Source organism: Pleuronectes platessa, chromosome 24 (genome assembly GCF_947347685.1).
Source record: "Pleuronectes platessa chromosome 24, fPlePla1.1, whole genome shotgun sequence".
Taxonomy (NCBI): Eukaryota; Metazoa; Chordata; class Actinopteri; order Pleuronectiformes; family Pleuronectidae; genus Pleuronectes; species Pleuronectes platessa.
The window spans coordinates 739,227-760,819 of NC_070649.1; the positions used below are offsets into that span (position 1 = coordinate 739,227).

The following is a 21,593-nucleotide window of genomic DNA, read 5'->3' on the forward strand; positions in this document are numbered from 1 at the left end:
GCAGGAATCAAACCTGTGACCTCACAGGTTTAACTCACGTCTGCTGTTGACGGATGAGGCAGACGTTATCCTCTCCGGGAAACTAATTTGAAAGCATCATTTCTCTTTTGGTTATTTCAAACCATGAATGTTTAAATATTAAATCTACTTCTCTGAGTTAGAGCTGCAACGTAAAAGTGCTTCTAATTATTTAATAACTGATTATTAGTTTCAAGTTTGGATCAGAAATTCTGGCAGTTGATTTTCAGTCGTTCGATTAATCGACAGAAGCTGTTTTCAGACGTGTTCCTGACGTGTTCTTAACGTGTTCTTGACGTGTTCCTGACGTGTTCCTGACGTGTTCCTGACGTGTTCCTGACGTGTTCCTGACATGTTCTGCAGGTTCTCCTGTGTGAGAACAAACGTCTGAGTCGTTGCTCCTCTGAGTTTTCTGGAGCTGCATGTGTGTGTTGGTTCAGGAGAGATGATCTCACCTGTAAGTGCTGCCCAGAGAGGAGCAGAGGGGCGGGGGGGGCGGGGGGGGGGGTCCTCTGCTGCGTCCGGGTCAAACTGGATCCTCCTGTGAACTGCGCCGCCACATCTGGATGCTGTTGTGTGAGATCAGCCACAGGATATTGAACATCCCGGCCCAGAGAGTGAAGCTTTAACTCTGTTATCATCCAGAAGACAAAGGAACAGAAGACGAGGACAGGATCTTCATCTTCATCTCCTCGTCCCTCGAGGGGAGTCGTCCCCTGAAGTTAAGAGGAACAAGTCGAGTAAATAAATTCAAATGTCACCGTTAGCCTCTATTTGTGCATTCGCCGCTCGCACAATAAACAACCCCCCCCCCCGCTCGGTCCAGGCTGCTTTCTATTTCCGACTCGCAGCCGACCCGGCTTCTTTACGCGGAAGCTATTATTCAAGAGGAGAATAGGTGCCGGGCCCGACCATAAATTCCAGCAAGTGGCCCGTGGAGGAGTTGATGAAAGGTCACCGCCTCGTGACCTGTCAGTCGACTCCTCGTTTGTTTGCTCGACAGGAGCGGCTCGGATAATTCAGAGGGACAGTGGCTGCCGGTAATATCCGGTGAGGAGCCAAGCGGTGCCCCCCCCCGGTGAGCCGTGACACCGTGAGCAGGAGCCATTAGTTCTCCTGACGCAGGGGGAACCCGCTCGACGCTCCACGTTCGATTCCTGCGAGTCACGAACCCTCTGCAGGAATAAAGAACAGTTCATTCACCGCGGGTCAGAAACTCACGTGGATGCTTCTGGTGCTTTCCCCGGTGAAGTCGGTGAAGTCGGTGAAGTCGGTGAAACAGGACTTGACTCTAAAGAACACAGGAGGTGAATCTGAAACTCAACATTCACAACAAAGCTTCAAACTGAGTCTTAAATGATTCAGAGAAACTAAACTGAGTTTCCTGAACAAACACCAGAGTCCATGTTTCTCTCCGAGGGCTTTAGAGTGAGCGGGGGATGACTCGGCAGAATAAACACAGAACAATGACTCAACAGAAAGCTGAGGGGGGGATGAGGAGGGGGGGGGGGGGGGGTCTCGGCTCTGAAGTAGTTCCCTTAAATAACCTTATTGTAAGGAAGTCTTTGTGGAGCATTATACTCAAATGAATCATTGTGAGGCCCTGAAAGGAGCCGGGCTCCCGAGTGGGAGGAGACGCTTAATGACACTAACTGAGCTATTGACTGCTGCTGCTGAGTCACTTCAAGAGAGAGAGTCTGGATCCAGGCTCTCTGCACCATCATCTTCATCTTCATCATCATCATAACTCCTCTGAGGGGCCAGGGAGCTCAACATGACTCTGCTTAGAAAGGATTTTAAAGGATAAATATTAAATATATAGAATCATACGTTGAAATAGGAGTTAAAGGTCAGAATTAAACCTTTAATTGTATTTATTATAAGGACTCACTTATCTATATTTTAAAAAGTAGAGCATCAATCAATTAATTATCACATTTTATTGTTTTTAATGTTCTTTTATTTTGATTATTTGCTAACTTTGATCCTATAATATATCTTGTGAAGTCTCTTGTGAATTATTATAACATAGATGTCTTTAAAGTTTAAAGCCTGAGTTCCAGCTGTTTGTAGCTTTCAGGAGCAGGAAGTGACAGTGACAGTGTGAAGTCCGTGGTTATGATCTTTATTCTTATTGTAAACACACGTGTGTTGAAGCCTCCGGCCGCAGAACAAACACACTGATCACCGAGCGGCAGATGTTGCGTCTGAGTGATGATGATTTGTGAGGTGGGATCAGAGGAGAGCCGGCGTGAACGACCACCATCATGTTCCTCGTATATCACCTCCACCGTGTGAGGTGACTTCCCAGGAGGCTTCACTCCCTCACACCTGTTGCCCTGAGTAAAGACACCAGGCCGAGCTGTCAGTCACAGGCTTTGTTAGAGACGCAGTGAAGTGTGGGTCTGTGAGTGGCTGAGTTGTGTTGTGACGAGGGTCCGGCCTGAAACCAGCAGGTTCCTGAAGAACCTCAGGGACCAGTTCAACCACTGGTTTCCAGTCCAACGTTAAAGTGAAGCTCTTAGAATTAAATCTCTACACGTGAACCTGTGATTAATATTTAATAATGAAGTTAGAAATACTAAATAAATAAGAAAACTAGGAATTATTATCACCTAAATGTATTAAACCACTCGTTTTATTTTGAAAACTCTGAAGGTGGATGTTTCCTCTTCCTGTTTCATCGGCCTTTTGATTTTATGCTCAAATTCAAAAACAGGGAATTCAACGTGACATCATCAAAAACTCCTCTGGAGATTATTCGTCACTGAGCAGCCGACTTGAGAGGAGACAATCTACTTCCTGTTTGCACCACGTGACCATGTGACAGAGCGGAGAAGGTTTTTAAACTGAATTCTCTGAACCTGCTCGTATGGATAAAGGTTTTCATGGTGGTGTTGTTGTGCTTCAGAGCAGATCTACTTCTTAGAATCTGCGCTGAGAGAAAATCAGGTTCCCACATGTTTCAGGTCTTTAAGAGAAAACCTGAGGAACCTGAAGAAAAGTCTCTTGAGCAGTTTGAGCTTTGAAGATAAACTCTTATTGTTCTGACGGTTGAATTCACAAAGCTCGTCTGAATGGCGCCGGCCAAAAGGTCAATAGTCAAATAAACTGAGTGGAGACCCCCACCTCCTCCTCCCCGTGCCCTTTGACCCCCGGACCTCCTCCCCCGACCCCCGCGGCCGCGCTGTCAGAAAGCAAATTGAGTCGTGAATGGCCGCTGGTTCGCGGGAAGACAGAAAGCCCCCCCCCCCCCCATGGCGAGATGTCATTCAGGACAAAATCACAGAATCAGGAAAGATGAACCCGGTCAGAGCCTCGATGGGACAGAGCCGTGAAACTAGATCTGTTCCCTCAGAGATACAGAAAAATATCTGTTTCATCATCGTTCTTTTTGTTTTTATAGATTTCACTGAGAAGAGAAATTCCCAAACTCTTCCTGTCCTCTGAGTGTCCTCGTCCCAAACTCTTCCTGTCCTCTGAGTGTCCTCTGCTCCTTCTCCACTAACGCCTCCTTCTGTGCTCCTTCTCCTCCAGACCCGTCGGCCATGGAGACCTCGGCCTCCAGAGAGAAAAAAGACAAAATGGATGTTAGCGGGTTCGGAGACCTCCAGAAGAAACCTTCCCTGCTGGACACGAGAGGTAACGCGCTTTTTAAAACTTCCTCCAGAGCGGCTGATGTGAAGGTGTCCGGGTGCGTGTCAGTGTGTGTGTCAGGGTGTGTGTCAGGTGTGTGTCAGTGTGTGTGTCAGGTGTGTGTCCGGTGTGTGCAGTCCGGGCGTGTGCGTGCTGCGTGTCAGGTGTGTGCACAGGTCTCACAGGGGCTGAGCCGCGGGGCAGAGGGGGAACCGACAGGACTGATGAAATATACATTTCAAAGATAAGGTGTCGGGGGGGGGGGGGCAGTCAGAGGTGACTCACAGGAGGAATCTGACAGGAATCCGTGATGGAGCCGGGTCTTGAAAGAGCATGGCTGATGCTCCTCACTATCTGGGATCAGGGCCCACGAGGAGTCGAGCTGCTAAACGCTGATGAAGAGGTAACATGACAGGAGGAGCGGGGGGGCTGGGGGGGCCGGGGGGGCAGGTGAGAACCAGTGTTTGTGTTGTTGAACTAAATGAAGAGCAGCAGCCAGCCTCTCTCGCCGGGGAGCGAGCGGCACACAGAGAGAGAGGAGACATGTTTTAAAGATGTCAGCCAACGTGTGATGAAAGCTTCTCATAATGAGGCTGAAGACCTCGTTCTTACCTCCAGAGCATCAAGGCTCCGAGCGGGGGGGGGCACACGGAGCTTCACAGGCCCACGCTCACGGACGGGCCGCCCGTGAAATGGAAACTAAACGTGTGACTTAGTGACATTTTCACACATTAATGAAGGACCTGGTGGCCTGCCAGCACAAAGACACATTAATGGATAGAGAACGAGCAGAGAGGGAAAAGAGCTTCACAGGAAGATTCTGCTCTGGTGACACTCGACTGGGAACAATGGGAACTGGAGGAGTCTTCACTTCACTGAACAATCTACTGTAGATTTAAGTTTATCTGAAGTTAAATATTCTTTCTGTGAGTTTTCTCTCTTTGTTTTGTGCAAAACGATCATAAAGTTTAGTGTTTTTGTAGAAATTGAGGACACAAATGTAACCACCAGAAATGTAATCCAGGATTTTGCCGAGATAATTCCTACAGTTCAAACAGAAATGCATTTTTCCCACAATCCACTTGTTCTTTACGCTACAAAAGCAGCGTCTCCGTCTCAACCTGGAGATTATTCCACTTCAGCGTTAAACAAATAATCTGCAGATCAGAATACAAATGGCCGTGACCCACATTCCCACACGTGGAACCTGCAGAGACGTGTGGAGAAGACGGAGGACGCTTGTTTCATGATGTCAGCGTGGAGGTGTGATGAAAGCTCCGAGTAATGAGGTTAAACGACCTGCGGCAGGAAAGGTGTGAGCGAGCGCCAGAGCGGCTGATGCAGAGCGACGGGTCACTTTTGAAATGGAAATCCAGAGCGTCTCGGCTCTTTAATGAAGAAGTTGGTGTCCTGCCACCACGAAGAAGAACTGGAGCATTAATGGATCATTAGAGAATATCAATGTAGGACGGTTCTACATGAGCTCGGCCTTCGTCAATATTTGAACAAAGCAGCGCAAATCCCATGATGCCTCAGTGGTCACGTGACTGGGAACACGTATGTTGGCAGAACCGTCATGTTGGGATATTTGATCAAACTGAGATTAATATTCCTTTGTTGGTTTAATTCTGGTTTTTATGCTGATTTGAGTTCTGTAATGAAGTTAGATTAAAATGTCTCAACGCAGAATGTGACTAAATCTGCTCTTTAAAACTTTTAATATTTATTATCTATTATAAAAACAGCAGATTAGAAATATTGGGCGTCGTAAATCAGGAGCAGAAGTGGAGCGTAATCCCTGGAAGCTGATTGGTCGGCGTGCTGCTCTGACCCGACACTGAACCTCACTTTAACTTCCACGCCCTGTTGTATATTTTTATTTTGTACATTTACATGTGACCACTCTCAATATCAGCTGCTGACTTTATAATCTTCTCCCAGCTCAAATAAAAGCGTGAGTCCATAACTCTCGCTCCTATCGGCTCCGTGGAGCGGCGCCGTATTTTAATCTGAAACAAACAAGACGCTGCGATTCCCCCGCTCCCGTCCCGGCCAATCAGGGCCCGGCGGCGAGCGCGAGCGCCACGAAGCCGGAGCGTCTGCCACGGCGTGGAGACAGAGCAATTACTTATGGCAGTAATATGCATTATTATTCCAGTTGCCAGCTCCTGATAAGTGAACCTGCGGCGGCGGCGGGTCGGAGGCAGATGAGACTCGGGCCTTGAACCTGAGAGCGGATCCACAAACACTGTGATATACGGCTCTGCACCTTCTACTGTCACAGCTGGTTTACTGCTCGCTCCCTGTCACCTCCGTCATGCCCACCTCTGAGCTCCACCCGCCTCCATCACCGCCCGCCCGGTTTATATCCCCTCCCGCCTTATTTATTTACCACAATTTCCTCTCTATCAAAGGACACGGCTAATGCCGAGTTTTAATATGTTATTTACACATAAAGCCGTCTATTTACAGCCGTGCAGCCGGGAGGAGAATGAATGGGCCCCGGCGCCGCTCTGCGATCTGTTATATCACAGTTTAACAATCTGGAGGCTAATAGAACCATTTATCATAGAGCGGTCATTTGTTTAACGCGAGCGGCCCGGGTCCCGTTCCCAGAGGCCTATGGAAATGGGGTGCGCATATAATGAAGCTCAAGTGTGAGTCACTTTGTTTAAAACGTGGAGACGCTCCCAGTCAATTAGAATGAACCCAGGTGCTCCAGACCCCCCCCCCCGCCCCCCACACCCCCCCCCCCTCACACCAGCTTGTTGTCTGGAAGTGAAGGAACTTTAAAATAAAACCAAACTCTGGCACGATGACTTCTGGACACGAGCTCGGTGTCGTTTACGGAGAATTGGCCTCGGTGCTGCCCGGTTCCCCCCCGCTCCCCCCCCCCCCCTGGCCGGGCCGGGTGCCGCTGCTGCTGCCGGCTAATAGATTCAAATGAGCGGCTGTATTTCCTGTGACAGCCCACATCTGTCTGCTCGTGGCGGCCGGGCCTCAGCGTTCAGGTTCACACCGGCTCCGGGACCTTCATGGTTTTAAATCCGTCCGTAATAACACAACGTGTGGAGGGAGAAAATATCACAGAGAAATTCATGGAAACCACAAAAGAATCCGAGGCCTGTTATTGATGTGTGTGTCAGTTCCTAACCTGGACCGGGGAGGATTGAGGTTTATTACGGAGGGAAGCGTCCCCGTGTTTCACCGCCACTCGCTCACAATCTGATTTTCCTCGGATTGGTTAAATTTAGAGTTATTGCCTCTTCAGAGATTTTCTTTTTTCTTTGAGTTCAAACCCAGGAAGCAGCTCGGAGATAAACTCGATCCTCATTGGCTCCCAGCGTTACGCACAGTCCCCACATCCGACCAATCAGGACCAGAGTGTGACCTCCTCCAGTTGTATAATAAATGAATCCAGAGTGTGGTCAGTTAATGGTTGAGGAGCTTTTCCCACATGAGGTCCCTCAGCTTTGTCCTGGATTTCTTCATGAGCTCTTTAAGGAGTCGAGGGTCAAAGGTCACTCGTGACCCTGGAAACGATCTCGGCCCGAGTCCATTGAGGAGAGATTCTAAAGCCGTGGTCACATGACTCCTCTGAACCCTGAACCTCGGCGAGGAGCCGCTCCGCCGCTCGGAGACAAACGTCCTCACATTCTGATGTTGAGGTTTATTCTCATCCCGACTGATTTGAAAACCAAATTTCTGCTCGTGAGGAATCTGTGGCCTTTAAACCCGTCAGGAGGCCGGCTCCTTCCAGAGCGGCTTCCAGAGCGGCGCTCTCTCCGTCTCCGTCGGTAAACTAGGCCACAGGAAGCTGCTGGGTGCCGCTAATGATTTGATTAACTGGCTCTGGTGGCTCATGACATACATCTTGCCCAGAGTGAGTTTGTCATTTGCGAGGGAGATTGATGTTTGGTGCTCAGCGGCCCGACGCCCCCCCCCCCCCCCGGGTTCCTCCCTCCGTCGCTCCCGCAGCCTCGCAGGTCTTTCTGCTGAGCGGGGGGGGGGGGGGGGGGGGACCCTAAGTACTTAGGACCTGCTCGCCGCCCCAGGGCACCCTGGGTGGGGGGGTGAGGGGGTGGCAGACCTAAACAGCCTCAGTATTCACTGGTAAATCGCAGCTGACACCAGGAGAAAGAACCTGTTCAGGAGAAGAGAGATTCTCCCTGAGTCCAGCTCATATTAAATCTAAATAAACCTCATTAAAATACACATTTAAATTCAATAGATCCAGAGTTTGATCTGGATCTGCAGCAAGTTGCACAAGAAAATATGAAAACGTCTCAAATTGTGAAAGAAAATTAAAAAAAAAATTCCGGAACCAAAAAGAAACCATCTTTGTTGAAATCATTCAAACTAACAAACCAGATAAATCCTCATTGGCTGAGGTTAAAAAACTAAATGTTAATTAATCTATAATTTATTTTATTGACAAATATCTAATATTATCAATAATGCGAAACAATAAATCATATTTTCTTTAATGAACCAAAAACACCAAATAAGCTTTCATGTGTTTTTATCGACTTTCAGGAGAATAATTATTTGATCGCATGATTTTATCATCAGCTGTAATTAAACTATCAGTTCTATTATTTTATGAATGATTTATAATAATTGATATTAGAAAATGTTTTTATCAAAGCTGTAAAAGTGAATTTAAACATCACACATGAATTCTTGTGATTTTTAAGGATGGAATTCTCTTTAGATTAATGTTTAATATGAATATATTAATAATAATATATTGGGAGTGTGGGGGAGGTTTGAACAAAGACTAAATAACAGAAGAGAACGAGGGGGTGTTGCTTTGAGGGGAAATCAGACTCTTGAATTTTATTATTGAATTTAAGGTGGAATTCAAAATGGTGAATTAAATCTCTGGTGCAGGAACGAACCTTCAGTGCTGATCAGTAAATAGCCTGATCCGAACGGGACCTGTGTATTTCCTGCAGCCCTGCTCCCACTGCTCAGTGTGTGAAGGTGAGGGAGGCTCCTCCAGATGAATGGCTCCAGGCCCGGCTGTGTAAACACTGTTCTAAGAGGCGGGTTAGTGATAAGAGCAGATTTCTTTATCAGCGGCCGGCCGACAGAGAGTAATTGATGTGGACTGGACGCGCTGCACAGGGAGCACTCAGGGGGTCAGGCTGCTGGCAGAGAGGGATGTGCCGAGAAGAGGCTCCGACTCCGAGAGGAGAGGAGGCCACTAATCTTCCTGAGAAGAGGAGGAGCAGCAGGAGGAGGAGGAGGAGGAGGCGGCTCTTTCCTCCTTCCTGCCTCAGTCTAAATGAGGCCCCGCTCAGGGAGGCCTCCATCAGGCCTGAGCAGGAAAACAGCCTCTGATATGAACACTGAAGATTTCAGCTGACAGACTTTATGTTTGATGGATAATTGATGATTCGTTGATTATGTTTGATCAGGAGAGATTTGTGAGGCCCCTGTTCAGGCCCCGGTTCAGGCCCCTGTCCAGGCTCCTGTTCAAATCCCTGTTCAGGCCCCGGTCCAGGTCCCTGTCCAGGCCCCTGATCCGGCCCCTGTGAGGCCCCCATGTGGCCCCTGCAGTCAGCACAGTAGCAGTGACCACAGGCCCTTTCCCCAGTTGACCCTCCTGAGGACGTCCTCTGGGGACGGACGGCGTCCCTCCACGTCTCGGCTGCTCTTTGTAAACATTCAGCTCTCTGACTTTCCAGATGCCCTCGGCTGCTTGAGTCTGGAGTCTGAGAGCAGGAAGCTGCTGGAGCCTCCAGATCAGATTAAAGGAAAATGGTTTTTATATTTCTTCTCTTTATAGACGAGATGATAAACACACGCGTCTTGTTTTCAGGCTGCAGACGAGTCGTTAGGAAACTTGACCCAGATCCTCACGAGTCAAACAAGTTCTTTACACGCTGGAGCTTCCTCTGCTCATTAAGTGATCTGCAGTTTGTACGTTTTTAACTATGAAAACAATTTGTTCTCACGTACAGAACACGTCAGGAACACGTCAGGAACACGTCAGGAACACGTGTCAAGAAATCACATCTCAATGCAGATCTGGACAAAGAGGATTTTACATTAGAAGATTTTCTTTTTAAGATCTAAACCGATTCCTCAGAGAATTATTCATGTTCTCGTGAATTTAAAAGTGGTAAATAAAGCTAATGGAGTATAGCCTTGTTTCTCATTGGTGTATTTTTTATGTTGAGTCTTTTAATCCACATATTATTCTTCCACAAATGAGTTTATGATCTTCTTTGATTGGCTGTCTGACCTGGAAGCTTTGTTTGGATCTTAGTGAGTCTTGGTGAAGGTCTGAGCTCCACTGATGTTCTGGTTTATATGGTTTAAAGGACAGTGATGGAAAGAGGAGAAGTAGAGATCCAGATCAAATCAGGGCTGATATCATCTCTGTGGCATCTAGAAGCCCGTGAGCAGGAAGTGGACGTCCTGGTTGTCTGTCTCAGTGGACGTGAAGACGCTGGTGTCTCCTCACCAGGATCAGAGTGAGCTCTCTCTCTCTCCGGTTGACTCCAGGCTCCAGACATCATCTCTCAGCCGCTGAGGTTTGATTCCAAAAACAACCGGCTGCATTCCTGGAGATTTACATCTGTGGGGAGCGAGCGATACACGGATGTTTTAGAGGATTAAGCCCAAACTCCCCCACCTCCTCTTTTCTATTTGGTATTCCTCCTTTCCTGGACTGCAAATGAGCCCCCCCGCCCCCCCCCCGCCCTCGGAGAGCTGGCCTCTGAGGGCCGAGGGCAGATCCCAGGTCTGTCTGCTTCCAGCCGGAGACATACGAGGCTCCTACACGGCTGCTCTCCTCCATGGAGAAGTGAAAGAGAGAAAAGTCTAAAGAGCTGAACCTTTATTTACTGTAGACGTTGAAACTACGGTGGCTGAGAAGGTCACTGGAGAAGGTGGATTTAATCTGAGCTGCCTGATTCCAGTATCGTTTACCAGCGACCGGCTTGACCTGGTTTTCCCAGATGACGACTCACTTCACCGCAGAAACTAAATCTGTTGTTGCTCTCCTTCATCCTGGTTGTGCGTCTGTTGTGCGTCTGTTGTGGCTTTGGCAGTTTTCTGAACATCAGAGCATGAGAACATTTTACACTAACAACGCAAATTAAAGTGATCAACGTGAGGACGAGCAGAACTTCTCCTCTGAGTCACTCACACGTATTTAAACACATCCCGACTCCCTCGTCATCTCGGATTAAATACACAACATGTGTGGTTTTTAAGCCTTTAGAGTTTTACAAGATTCACATAATAATGAAGAGCAAAGATGAAGGATCAGCTGCGAGAGGCTGGTAAATAATAAAAACAAGTTCATCATCAGAATGTAAAAAGTGTGTTTGTGTGTTTGTAAGTTAAAAACTTTTATTAAAGCTGATTTTAGAGTTTGTTAGTTTATAAGTGACGACTTCAACAACTCGTTTTCCAAACCAGAAACTGTCTTAAACCGTCAACATCTCCATGTTCTGTCCATGTCACTAAATAAAAACTCTCCTGAACTTTTCCTCTCAGTTCAGCGTCTGAACGCAGCCTTAAATATAATAAACACGGGGGAGGGGGGGGGGGGGGGGTGTCTTGAGTAAACAGCTCGGGGCCGTGGGACACCGGCTGGTACGAGACACTTTTATTTTTTTGCCCAGACAAATGTGCACGAGTCAGAATGAAAACAGTGCACATGTGGAACTGCTGAGTGTGTGTGTCTGTGTGTGTGTGTGTTGGTTTAACTTGTGACCCGCTGAGCAAACACAGGGATCAGTGTGTGTGTCGCTGCGGAGGCCAGGTCGTAATGAGCTCATGGACCAGAGGATTAAATAAACCAGTAAAATAAACTGGGAGACGCGTGTTTGTAGCAGAACGAGACGCTGCAGGTGGATGGAAACAAACCAGTGACCAGTGAACATCACCAGTTTGAGGCAGCTGAACACAAACTGCAGGTTTAACTGGTTTATAAACAGTTGTTGGACTGAAATGAAAATCTAATTTATTCTAAATTCGTTCGTCATTTCAAAAACAAACTCAGTCTGAAATAGTGATTTCAGCGTCTCTCAAAGAATCCCAGCAGCTTCTGGTGAACTGGTTTCCCCCCCCCCCCCCCCGTGCCCTGGTTGGTCTGTTCCGAGCTCTGACTCCTCATGTACTGATCTGATGCGTCCAACCGACCGCTCTCACTCGGACTCCTCCTCCCGCTGCAGCTCGGACAAACCAGGAACTTTCAAACTGGAGTTTAATGGTTTTGGTTTCAGCAGCTCGTTGTGGTTTTAACCGGAGCGGGCGCCAAGCGGAGCAGCCACACACCAGGGACTCAAACTGCAAGAGTTAGGTTCAGTGGATAATTCTCCTCCTCACTCTGCCAGCTGATGGACCCCCCCCACCGACGTCCCGCCAACCAAATAGCAACCACAGAAGTATTTGTCCAGAACCAGTCTGAGAACTGGGATTAGATGAGTTGTTAGTAATCCCAGTGTTTTCTTTGAGGAGAAGCTGAAGGTCAAACTCATGAAAACACACAGCTTGTGTTGGTTCTGGCTTCCAGAGGAAACTCACAGGTTCCATGTTACTTTCTCTAATTCTGTTCCAAGCCGTTGAAGGAGTGAGGTAGTGACAGGCCCGGGGGGGGGGGAACCTCCGCCCGGCTGCCGGCTGAGCCACAACACGTTAACCGAGTCCGGCTGGAACCAGGAGAGGCAGACTAATTGCCTTGTAAGTATCACAGAAAGCAGCTGGAGATTAGCAATAACAGCTAATTAGCCGGGCGACGGTGGGAATCAAAGATCTCACGTGAGGATCAACACACGGCGCCGTGTTCCTCTGCCAATTAGGAATCTTTACGAAGCGCCGGCTCGTCACGTTCGGTTTTAAAAGCTCCGGTTCTGAGCGGCGTCGAGTTTCAGGGCGGCGCCGCCACCGGCCCAACGCAACCGTTAAAACACTGAGTTCTTTACCTCACCAGAACGTTTCCCCTCGTAAACCAGTGGAGTGACTGGTTCCCAGTCAGACGTCAGGTGATCAGAGACCAGTAAAGACCCCGAGCTGGAGAAGAGACAGAGAAGTTAAACACACACATGAGAGAGTTGTGTTAATGTGTCAAACAATCAATCCACTAATTGATTAATTGACGGCAGGTCCAGTAACGAGGATGGTTTTAACTTTCCGGGTGAAACCACGTGCTGGTTATGGATGATTGAAAGGGGGGGGGGGGGGGTTGATAAGTTATCAGTGATGATTGGCAGCTGATCCAGAGACAGTGTGTGTTGTTGTTGTTGAACAAATCCAATGTGGGCCTGCGTGTGCAGCAGCACCAGGAGGCTGCAGGATAATGTGCTCGTGGGCGTAAACAGAGAAACTGGATCTCAGCTGACAGCTCGTCTGCTGCCCCCCCCCCCCGACAACACACCGGTAACACGAGCCAGAGCCGGGACGACATGAGGAACCTCGGCAGGCGGCCTCCTGCCCCCGTTCACCCCCCCCCCCCCCTCGGCCGAGCTCCTGTTTCCTCATCAAGGGTTCCCCCCCGCCTCCAGCAGGATACTTAGTGATGAAGGATCACAACAGTTCACACGTAATCAAGTTTGTTTTAGAAAACTCGAGTTACTGACTTGAGATCTGTTCGCCTGAGGCTGTAAATCTGCAGATTGGACTTTAGACTTTATTATTATTATTATTATATTTACACTCACAGTCACTTATGACCTCTCGGTGTTTGTTTGATCGTTGTGTCGCCTCCGAGCTTCTGATGGACCCTTCCGATGGACTCTTCCGATGGACCCTTCCGATGGACCCTTCCGATGGACCCTTCCGATGGACTCTTCCGATGGACTCTTCCGATGGACTCTTCCGATGGACCTTTCCGATGGACTCTTCCGATGGACCCTTCCGATGGACCCTTCCGATGGACTCTTCCGATGGACTCTTCCGATGGACTCTTCCGATGGACCTTTCCGATGGACTCTTCTGATGGACTCTGGAGGTTAAACGAGGTCGTGAAACAAAGAAACATGAGTATTAACGACTCTTTGTTAGTAAGATGACGCACGAGGAGACTCGTTAAATATGAATCACTGTGGAGATGAAGGCGAGGAAGAGGAGGAGGCTGGAAACTGATTCTTCATTTCTGGATTTTCTGTGAGACTCCTTGTCTCGTTCTGATTCGCTGACACGGGACGAGGTGAGAGTCAGCATTTAATCGTGCACCATGCTCTCATTGAGTGGATTCTCCTCCTCCTCCTCCTCCTCCTCCTCCTCCTCCTCCTCCTCGTCCCCCCCCCCCAGCAGAGCACTTTATCATTACCCTCTGCAGTGTTTGCCGGCTCTGTGGCCCTCGCCGTCTCCATTCAGCGGCTGAATAGTGCGGGTCAGAGGTGGCCCACTGAGGGAGAGAGGCCGCCTCCCCCTCCTCACCAGGAGCTGATACTACTGCTGTGTTTGTGTTGGACCACAACCGCTCGGTCACAGGTTCGATTCCCTCAGCGAGACGTTAAGCTGTGATCTATCACTATTATCTGTGAGGCTTGAAATCTAAGATTGTGGCTCCAAATAAAAATCTGGAACTGGAATCAGCTGCTGCGTGGAAACAAATTCAGCTAAAAGAGGAAGAGGAAATCTTCATCGTCTCAGATCCTGGTGACGTCTGAGTGATGGTTTGAGGAAGAGGAGTTTGGAGAATCACCTCCTTGACTCTCTGCTAAGAAAATGAGTCAGGAGCCGATGTTTAATCAAGAGCTCTTCTCTGAAACGTCTCCTCCTCCTCCTCCTCCTCCTCCTCCTGCTCCTCCTGCTCCTGCTCCTCCTCCTCGCGGCAGCTGTCTTCACTCACACACTAACGGCCTCCTGACAGCAGGATCTGGTGTTTTGGCAGCGAGCGAAACAACCGACTCTCAATCGCTGCTTCTGGAAATGGTGTTCCCTGTTTAGTCTCTACTCTCCTCCTGATTGGATCCCAGCGCTGGTTTCAAGGTCTTGTGGTTGAACTGTTTGTTCTTTCACTGAAATGAGAAACCTGCTGAAAGTTTGAGCTTTTGAACCGTCAGCTTCTCCTTGTCCCATCGGTTCAGGTTATTAAACGTTTTAAAGAGGCGGTTGACTCCGCCCCCTGTTGCCAGTAGACGTGTCGCCTTCAAAGTCCCCAGAACCAACAGAGATTATGTTATTAAAATATCTTTAACCTCAAACTAAACGTTTCTCAAGTGACATGTGAACGGGGACAGGTCCTCAGTGGTCAGACGTCTTACAGCAGTAGAAGCGTGTCCACTCAGTGTCCACTGATTGGATCACTGCAGAGTCATGTGACCTGGGAATAAAGCTGATTACAACTTTTCACACAGACGACAGAAGCCAGATGTTCGTGAAGCTTTAGAGTCAAAACTCAGTCAAACTCATTTTTGTGGTTCATAAATTGAGACATGAATCCAGATGTGGCTGCAGTGTCCTCACTGTGTGGACGTGGTCCGAGGACACAGCTGGAGACATGTCCCCACCTCGTAGGAGAGAAACCTGAGTCAGAGCCGCTCCGACTCTCCAGGCTGTAATCTCACCTCCACTGGCTTTTTCCTCGTGTTTGAACCACGGCGGCAGAACGTGGTGTTTATGGAACGCTCCGGTTCACTGGGCTGGATTACAAGGCAGCGAGGGCTCAGAACCAAACTGAGGTGAAGTCCAGAGGCGGCTGTTTACGGGAGCGTTTTTATAACGTGTCATCGCAGCGGGGGCAGAGAGACGTCAAAACAAATCACGGCCCAGGTCTTTAATTTCAGCTCCTCTCTCAGGAGCACAAAGAAAGAGCAGCAGGAGAAGATTGTAGATGTAAATCAGCTTCAAGTGCAGATTAAGTTTCCTGATGCATTTGAGATGAAAAGGTGAAGTTAAAATGTCTTCAATGAGCAGAAATGTCAGTGAAATGTTGGTCAAACATTGAAAAGTGCTTTTAGCTCCTGACCTGCATCGTCTCTGATTCCTGCAGCAGAGACGTCCTCAGAGGGAAAGTGCTGATGATGATTAGAAAGTCAATTCCCTTCAGGTTCCTCAGCTTCTCTCCATTGTTTCCTCTCAAGCCGTCGCCCACCAGCGTCTCTTCAGCTCAGAGGAGAAGAAGAGAAGAAGAGAAGAAGAAGAGCAGAGCAGGAGTGTTGGGAGAGGTCATTTTGAAGTGTGTGAGAAGGCGACGGGCTTTGTGCCGAGTCCACAGCGTGAAGACAAAGGCCTCGGTGTGGGGGGGGGGGGGGCCGACAGGGACCTGCGCTCCATCAACATGTCAAACAAACATGGCCGACGGTAACGTGAAGCCCGTTAGGAGAGAGAGAGCGGCGCCGGGGGAGGAGCAGGGTCAGAAAATAGAGTCCGTCCTGCTTCAGCAGATTGAGCCGGCGAGCAGCCGAGTGTTTATCGGCACGGGGGGCGGAGCGGAGATCTATTTGTGTAGATCCAAGCGGAGGTCCGACCCCCCGCTGACGATCGGTGAGCGTCTCCTGCTTCCACCTGCGACGCATCCATCACCAGCAGGAGGAGGAAGAGCAGGAGGAAGAGGAGGAGGAAGAGGAGAGTCCCCTGTGTCGCGTCTCCTGCTCCAACATCTGTATCTGCAGAGGCCTCCTCCTCCTCCTCCTCCTCCTCCTCCTCATTAAGACCTCAGCACCAGGAGCCTCCCCAGCTAATGTGCACTCAGGTGTTATTCTTAGCTCCCCTCCTTCCTCAGCTTGGGGAGAACTAGGTCTTTGTTTAATTTACTGATGGCCCATTGGAGTCATCTCAGCTGCTGCGGGTCCTACTCCCAGGCGCCCCCTGCAGAGGGGGCCAGCGGGGGTGATATGGATGTTAGCTGGGGAGCAGGCTGACAGCCCCACGACCACGATTTAATTCATAGTGTTTTAATTATCGCTCTCATCCAGCCGCTCCCAGCCCGTCCTCTGCTGCGCCGCGACAGCGAAGCTTCATCACCGGCCGTCCACCAGATAATAAACTTTTGCTTTAAGGTAATTACTTAATCTGGACAAACCTGTGTGTTAAGCAGTGCTATTAAGCCCGAGGGTGATAAATCAGCCGTGTGGTGGAGGTGGCTGATTACTCGACGGTGCAATCAGTCTTTGAACCCTCGCAGTCCTTTAAGTACCGACATTACACAAACAGCGTGCTAACAACACAACGCTGCTGACACGGCGAGGGGAGGAGGCCCGTCGCCCCCCCCCGTTTGCTTAATGCTGCCGCCGCCGCGCTCACCTTCAGCCCGGTGATGCATGGAGGTTATTATCATGAGGTCTGAGCCAAGCTGTCCAACGCTGATAACAGGGACTCTGTGGCCGGGGGGGGGGGGGGGGGGGGGGGGGGGGGGACCACTACAGCGACACTGGACAGATTGATCAACAATTAGATCTAATACATTTATTAATCCATTATTAATTAATTAATTGAATCATTCATGTTTAAAAAGTAGAAATATGGAACCTTCAAGATGCTGGTGGACGAGAGGGAAACACTTAAAGACCAGAATCATTTAACTTAATGATCCTTGGATCTTACACATGTGTAAGTTTAGTTTATCTGGATGAAGACACAACTCTTTACTTTTGATAAAAGATAAAACAAAGTGTCCTTGGTCAAGTTGAAGGTCGTCTTTGTCCAGAAGACGTTCTGGTAGAAGTCCTCCACTGAACAGGAAGTGATGTTTGACTGTTATCATGAGAAGAAGCTCGAGTCTCTGTCTCCAGGACGTGAGTCGACTTCTCTGCTGTAATTTCCTGCTCAGATCTGAATTCTGACATCGTCCAGTAAGAGCTGACCACTCCAGTGCAGGAGGACTTACTGGTGCAGCCATGTGCTGGTTCCTGAGCGTCCAGGTCACAGAGGACATCACAGATAACCACAGAGCAGATGTGGAATAAAATCATGTAAAAGCCGGAAGAGTTGATACAAAATGTAAATGCTTTGGAAATATTCCAGTGAAATTCCTGCAGGAGGAGTCTCGGATTCCTGAGATACCAGAAGAGCAGCTTCTCCTCTGGAGGACCTGAGGCTCTCGTGTCACCGGGACGCAGATTAATCCAAACCAGCCGAGCCTCAAGATGGCGTCCCCCAGGGCCAGACTTCTTCATGTGTTTAAAATCAAAACAGACAAACTTCTTCTCGTAAACTGAACTCACGCAGAACTTTTAAAATATGCAGCAGCTCTTTGTCTCTGTGCTCTTCAGTCTTCATGTTGTTCCCACTTTACTTCCCGCTAACGCTCGGCAGCGAGGAAACACGATTCTGCCTGAGCGTGTACAGGAGGGGGGGGGGGGGGGGGCTCCACCAGACGCTGAAACTAATGTTACCAAGCAGAGACTAATAGATGGCTGGAGCCTGAGCGGGGCCACGGCGTGCGCCCAGGGGGGCCGGGGCCACGGAATCAGGTAATGCGCCTCTTGAACTCTCGTGAGCGCTCGCCTTGTGTTCTTCCTGTGGCGGCAGAACAATGGGGCTGTCTCGGTGATGGAACAAGCCCGCGCGGTCGATCCCCCGGTCAGGACGCCGGGGCCGGGCTGAGTGGCCGGAGCCCGGGGGCCCGGGGCCCTCAGAGGGAACCTCCAGGTTCAACATGTTTGAACCAGAACCTCAGAGACTCTGGAACACGTCGTTCATCAGGATTTTAATAAATCCACCGGATCTTAGCCAAAGAAAACTTTGAGTGACCAAACTCTAGTTTGTTTTAAATACTCAGAAAACATCTTTTCACACTGGAATATAAAAAATAATAATAGATAAGACAAACAGCTGAAGATTGAAACTCCTCTGACAGGATGAAGGTGAACAGCTGCTGCTCGGAGACGTTTGAACTTCAGGTGTCGGATCAGATAAAAAAGAGGATTTTTCAAACTCTCACAGAACAAATAACAAGTTTTATGAACAAACTTCAAACTTCTGAGACGTTCAGTCGAGACCTCGAACGTTTTCAAATACTATTAAAAGAGTAAAAGACGAGAGAATCTGCTTTTTCTCTGAAATAACCTGAATTTCTCTTCTTTAAAACAAGTCGCTTGACGTTTAGTGAAGTTACGAGATGAACTGATGATGATGATGAAACCATCGGTTCACAGTTTGTGGGTTTAACAGAAGTTTATCTTGTATATTGTTGATAATCAAACATCCGAGGTCTTAAAATCCTTCGGGTCCACAAACAGCTTCTCAGTCTGATGTTTGAGAAGCTGCAGCTTATTCTGAGAGAACATGAGGATCAGAGACGGTGTCACGTCTTCCTCCAAACCTGAACGCAGCTCCGCCCACCGACAGGAAACGAGGCTGAAGGGATCCAGCCCCCCCCCCCCCCCCCCAGCCTCGTCCCCTCCCAGCGAGAGACGAAGGATCTATTTCTGTGCTCGTTCAGGGAGCAGGTCTGTCACGCTGTCAGGGTGCAGAGTGAGAGGAATGGGTCTGGAATGCTGACTCACTCAGGTCCCGGGCCCCCGGAGCCCCGGGAGGCCCCGATACACCCCCCCCCCCTCCTCCTCCTCCTCCCCCCCCCGACGCTCGGCCGAGAGCAGATAATGATCCGTGGCCCTGACCCCCGCTGAGAAAATCCCAGGTCACCCTGCGAGATTCCCCCCGACAGCATGTGTGTGTGTGTGTGTGTGTGTGTCTGTGTGTGTCTGTGTGTGTGAGAGACTGGGGAAGAATTTTAATGCAGTCCAGAGATCAGGTGGCTCACCTCTCCCTCCTCTCTCCGGCTTTTTCTCCTCCTCGTCTTCATCCGGCAGCTCGACACCAGGTTACAATTAACAGATCTGAGCTCTGCAGCGAGGGCGAGCGAGGGAGGACACAATGACGGAGCTGTAGAGAGAGAGAGAGGGAGAGAGAGAGGGGGAGAGGGTGAGGCGATGCCCTCATGGAGCTTTTCCAAAATAAAAAACCTGAGAAAAATGTTAACAAGGACCATGAGTCCATAAAGGAGTGCAGGGCCGCCAGCTGCCTTCACACCAGGTCCTCGTGGCTCCGTGTTATCACAGCAGATAATTAGTTCTGATGGTTCTGGTGAAAAGTTCCCACATCGCAGAAGAATCCAGGAAAGAGGAACCGGCTGCGATGGAGGATAAAAAGCACCAGAGCGACGCAGGATGAAAACACACAGAGCTCGTTAAAGATAAATCAGAACCAGAACCTGAGCTCCGTCCTCTCACAGCTGGGGGACGAAACATGGCCCCCTGGTGGCCGGCAGCAGTATCTCATGAACACAGCCCCCACCGTGTTAGCAGATGGGACATGGACCGAAAAATAAAATACAGTTATCGTCTGTTAAAATGGCTTTTTCTCTATTTTCAGTACAAAACTAAATATGTTTTGCTCATCATTGTGGTTAGTGAGGAGCTGAGCTGAGCTTAGCTTAGCATAACAACTGGGTTCAATGCTGCACAATGCACTAAGCTGATGGAAACTGTAGCATGTGGCTAAACTTGAATTGCATTGTTTCCAATGATGTTCTCAGCTCCATGGATCAGAAGTCAACAAGGCTGCGTCTCCAACCTCAACACAAACAGAACAAGTTTCACTTTGGAGAATAATAAACAACAAATCAAGAATCAGACGAAGACAGTGGACTCGTGTGGACGTCTGTCCTCTGTGGGTCTCTGAGTCTGAGTTGTGTCTGCAGCTCCTGTGTGGACGGGAAGAGGACCGAGCAGGAAGCTGGTCCCAGTGCTGTCGGTGCTGGTTTGACTGGGAGCTGCAGCTCTTTGTCAGAAGCTCGGTTGGAGATCTTTTATGTTCTAGATCTAGGATTCTCAGGATGACTTTGATTATTTATTTATTCCACTTCTCTCGTGTGATACTTTACAGGAAAGTGTTCAGCTGCTCTGAAGCTCGTGTTGCTCTATCGCAGCCCGGTTGAAATCCCTCTCCTTCTGGTTCTGAAGCCTCCCTCTCTCCCTCCCTCCCCCCCTCCTTCTCTCGCCCGTCTAACTCCCTTCTTCTTTGCTCTTCTCTCCTCACAGCCCCCCCCCCACCACATGTTCCCCACCTTCCACACGCCGATCCCCATTGACCTGCGCCACCACGAGGGACGGTACCACTACGAGCCGCACGCTCTGCACGCCATGCACGGGTAGGTGGCCACTTCCTGTCGGGGGGGATCTGAGTTTTCACATTCGGTCTCAGACGTGGTTTGAGAACGAGCACGAGTTCTGATGAGAACACGCTGACATCCAAAGTGAATAATCAATGCTGCTTCTAAAGTCCCCCCCCCCCCCCACGCCCCTGGTTGATTATGTGGGCAAGCCTCTGACCATCTGGGGATCGAACCCCCGGGATGCACAGAGGAGTCTGAAGCTTTAGAAGCTGAGGTGCCACTGAGCAAGGCAGTTTATTGTGAACATGAGAAAGAGGAAGACAAACTTTGACTTATTGTTACGGACGAGTTAGATGTTAAAACTAAATCCAAAATATGGAAACTGATGATTTAATCTTGAATATTCTGCAAATAAACCTTTAAATAAATAAAATGATGATTAAGGGTAAAACATACTATTTCCTCCTAAGATATAGAAACATAAAACTCGTCTTGAGCTGCTGAAGATTAAAAACTTGTGTTCTCCAGTTTCTTTCTGCTCCAGAGTAAATAAAGAGGTGAAGTAAATAGCTGCGTCTCGGGGACTCGCTCCATTAGCAGCCGTGTGCCGGGCCGGATCCATCACTGATGACATAACACACCTCTTGATATTCATTAATGGCTTGTTGTGTGGACTAATCTGTGTGGTGCAGCCGCGCTGCCCCCGAGCGAGTGCGGTAATTAAACTCCCGGTGTGTCGAGGTCACGGTGCAGGCTGCGGCGCCGGGGAGAGTCCGGCTTCAACCTGCTGCGGGTTCACATCCCATTACAAAGAAACACAAAGGAAACAGGGCTTGATGCAAGACGCACACATTTGTTATTCCTGAACCTCTCGTCTGCTGGAGAATCCACTTGTTCTCTTATTCACACGCCG

At 49.1% G+C, this 21,593-nt stretch overlaps 1 protein-coding gene across 1 annotated transcript in view; it reads left to right on the forward strand.

The window, feature by feature from the left end:
* Nucleotides 1-1,243: 1,243 nt before the first annotated feature.
* The window catches only part of LOC128431315 (zinc finger protein GLI2-like), a 32,784-nt gene continuing 12,434 nt past the window's right edge, over nucleotides 1,244-21,593 (forward strand). Inside the window, exons 1-5 of the mRNA XM_053417596.1 lie at nucleotides 1,244-1,325; nucleotides 3,556-3,660; nucleotides 9,078-9,423; nucleotides 15,614-15,728; nucleotides 20,607-20,716. Of these exons, the coding sequence (XP_053273571.1) occupies nucleotides 1,244-1,325; nucleotides 3,556-3,660; nucleotides 9,078-9,423; nucleotides 15,614-15,728; nucleotides 20,607-20,716 (758 nt within the window). The remainder of the gene's footprint in view (nucleotides 1,326-3,555; nucleotides 3,661-9,077; nucleotides 9,424-15,613; nucleotides 15,729-20,606; nucleotides 20,717-21,593) is intronic.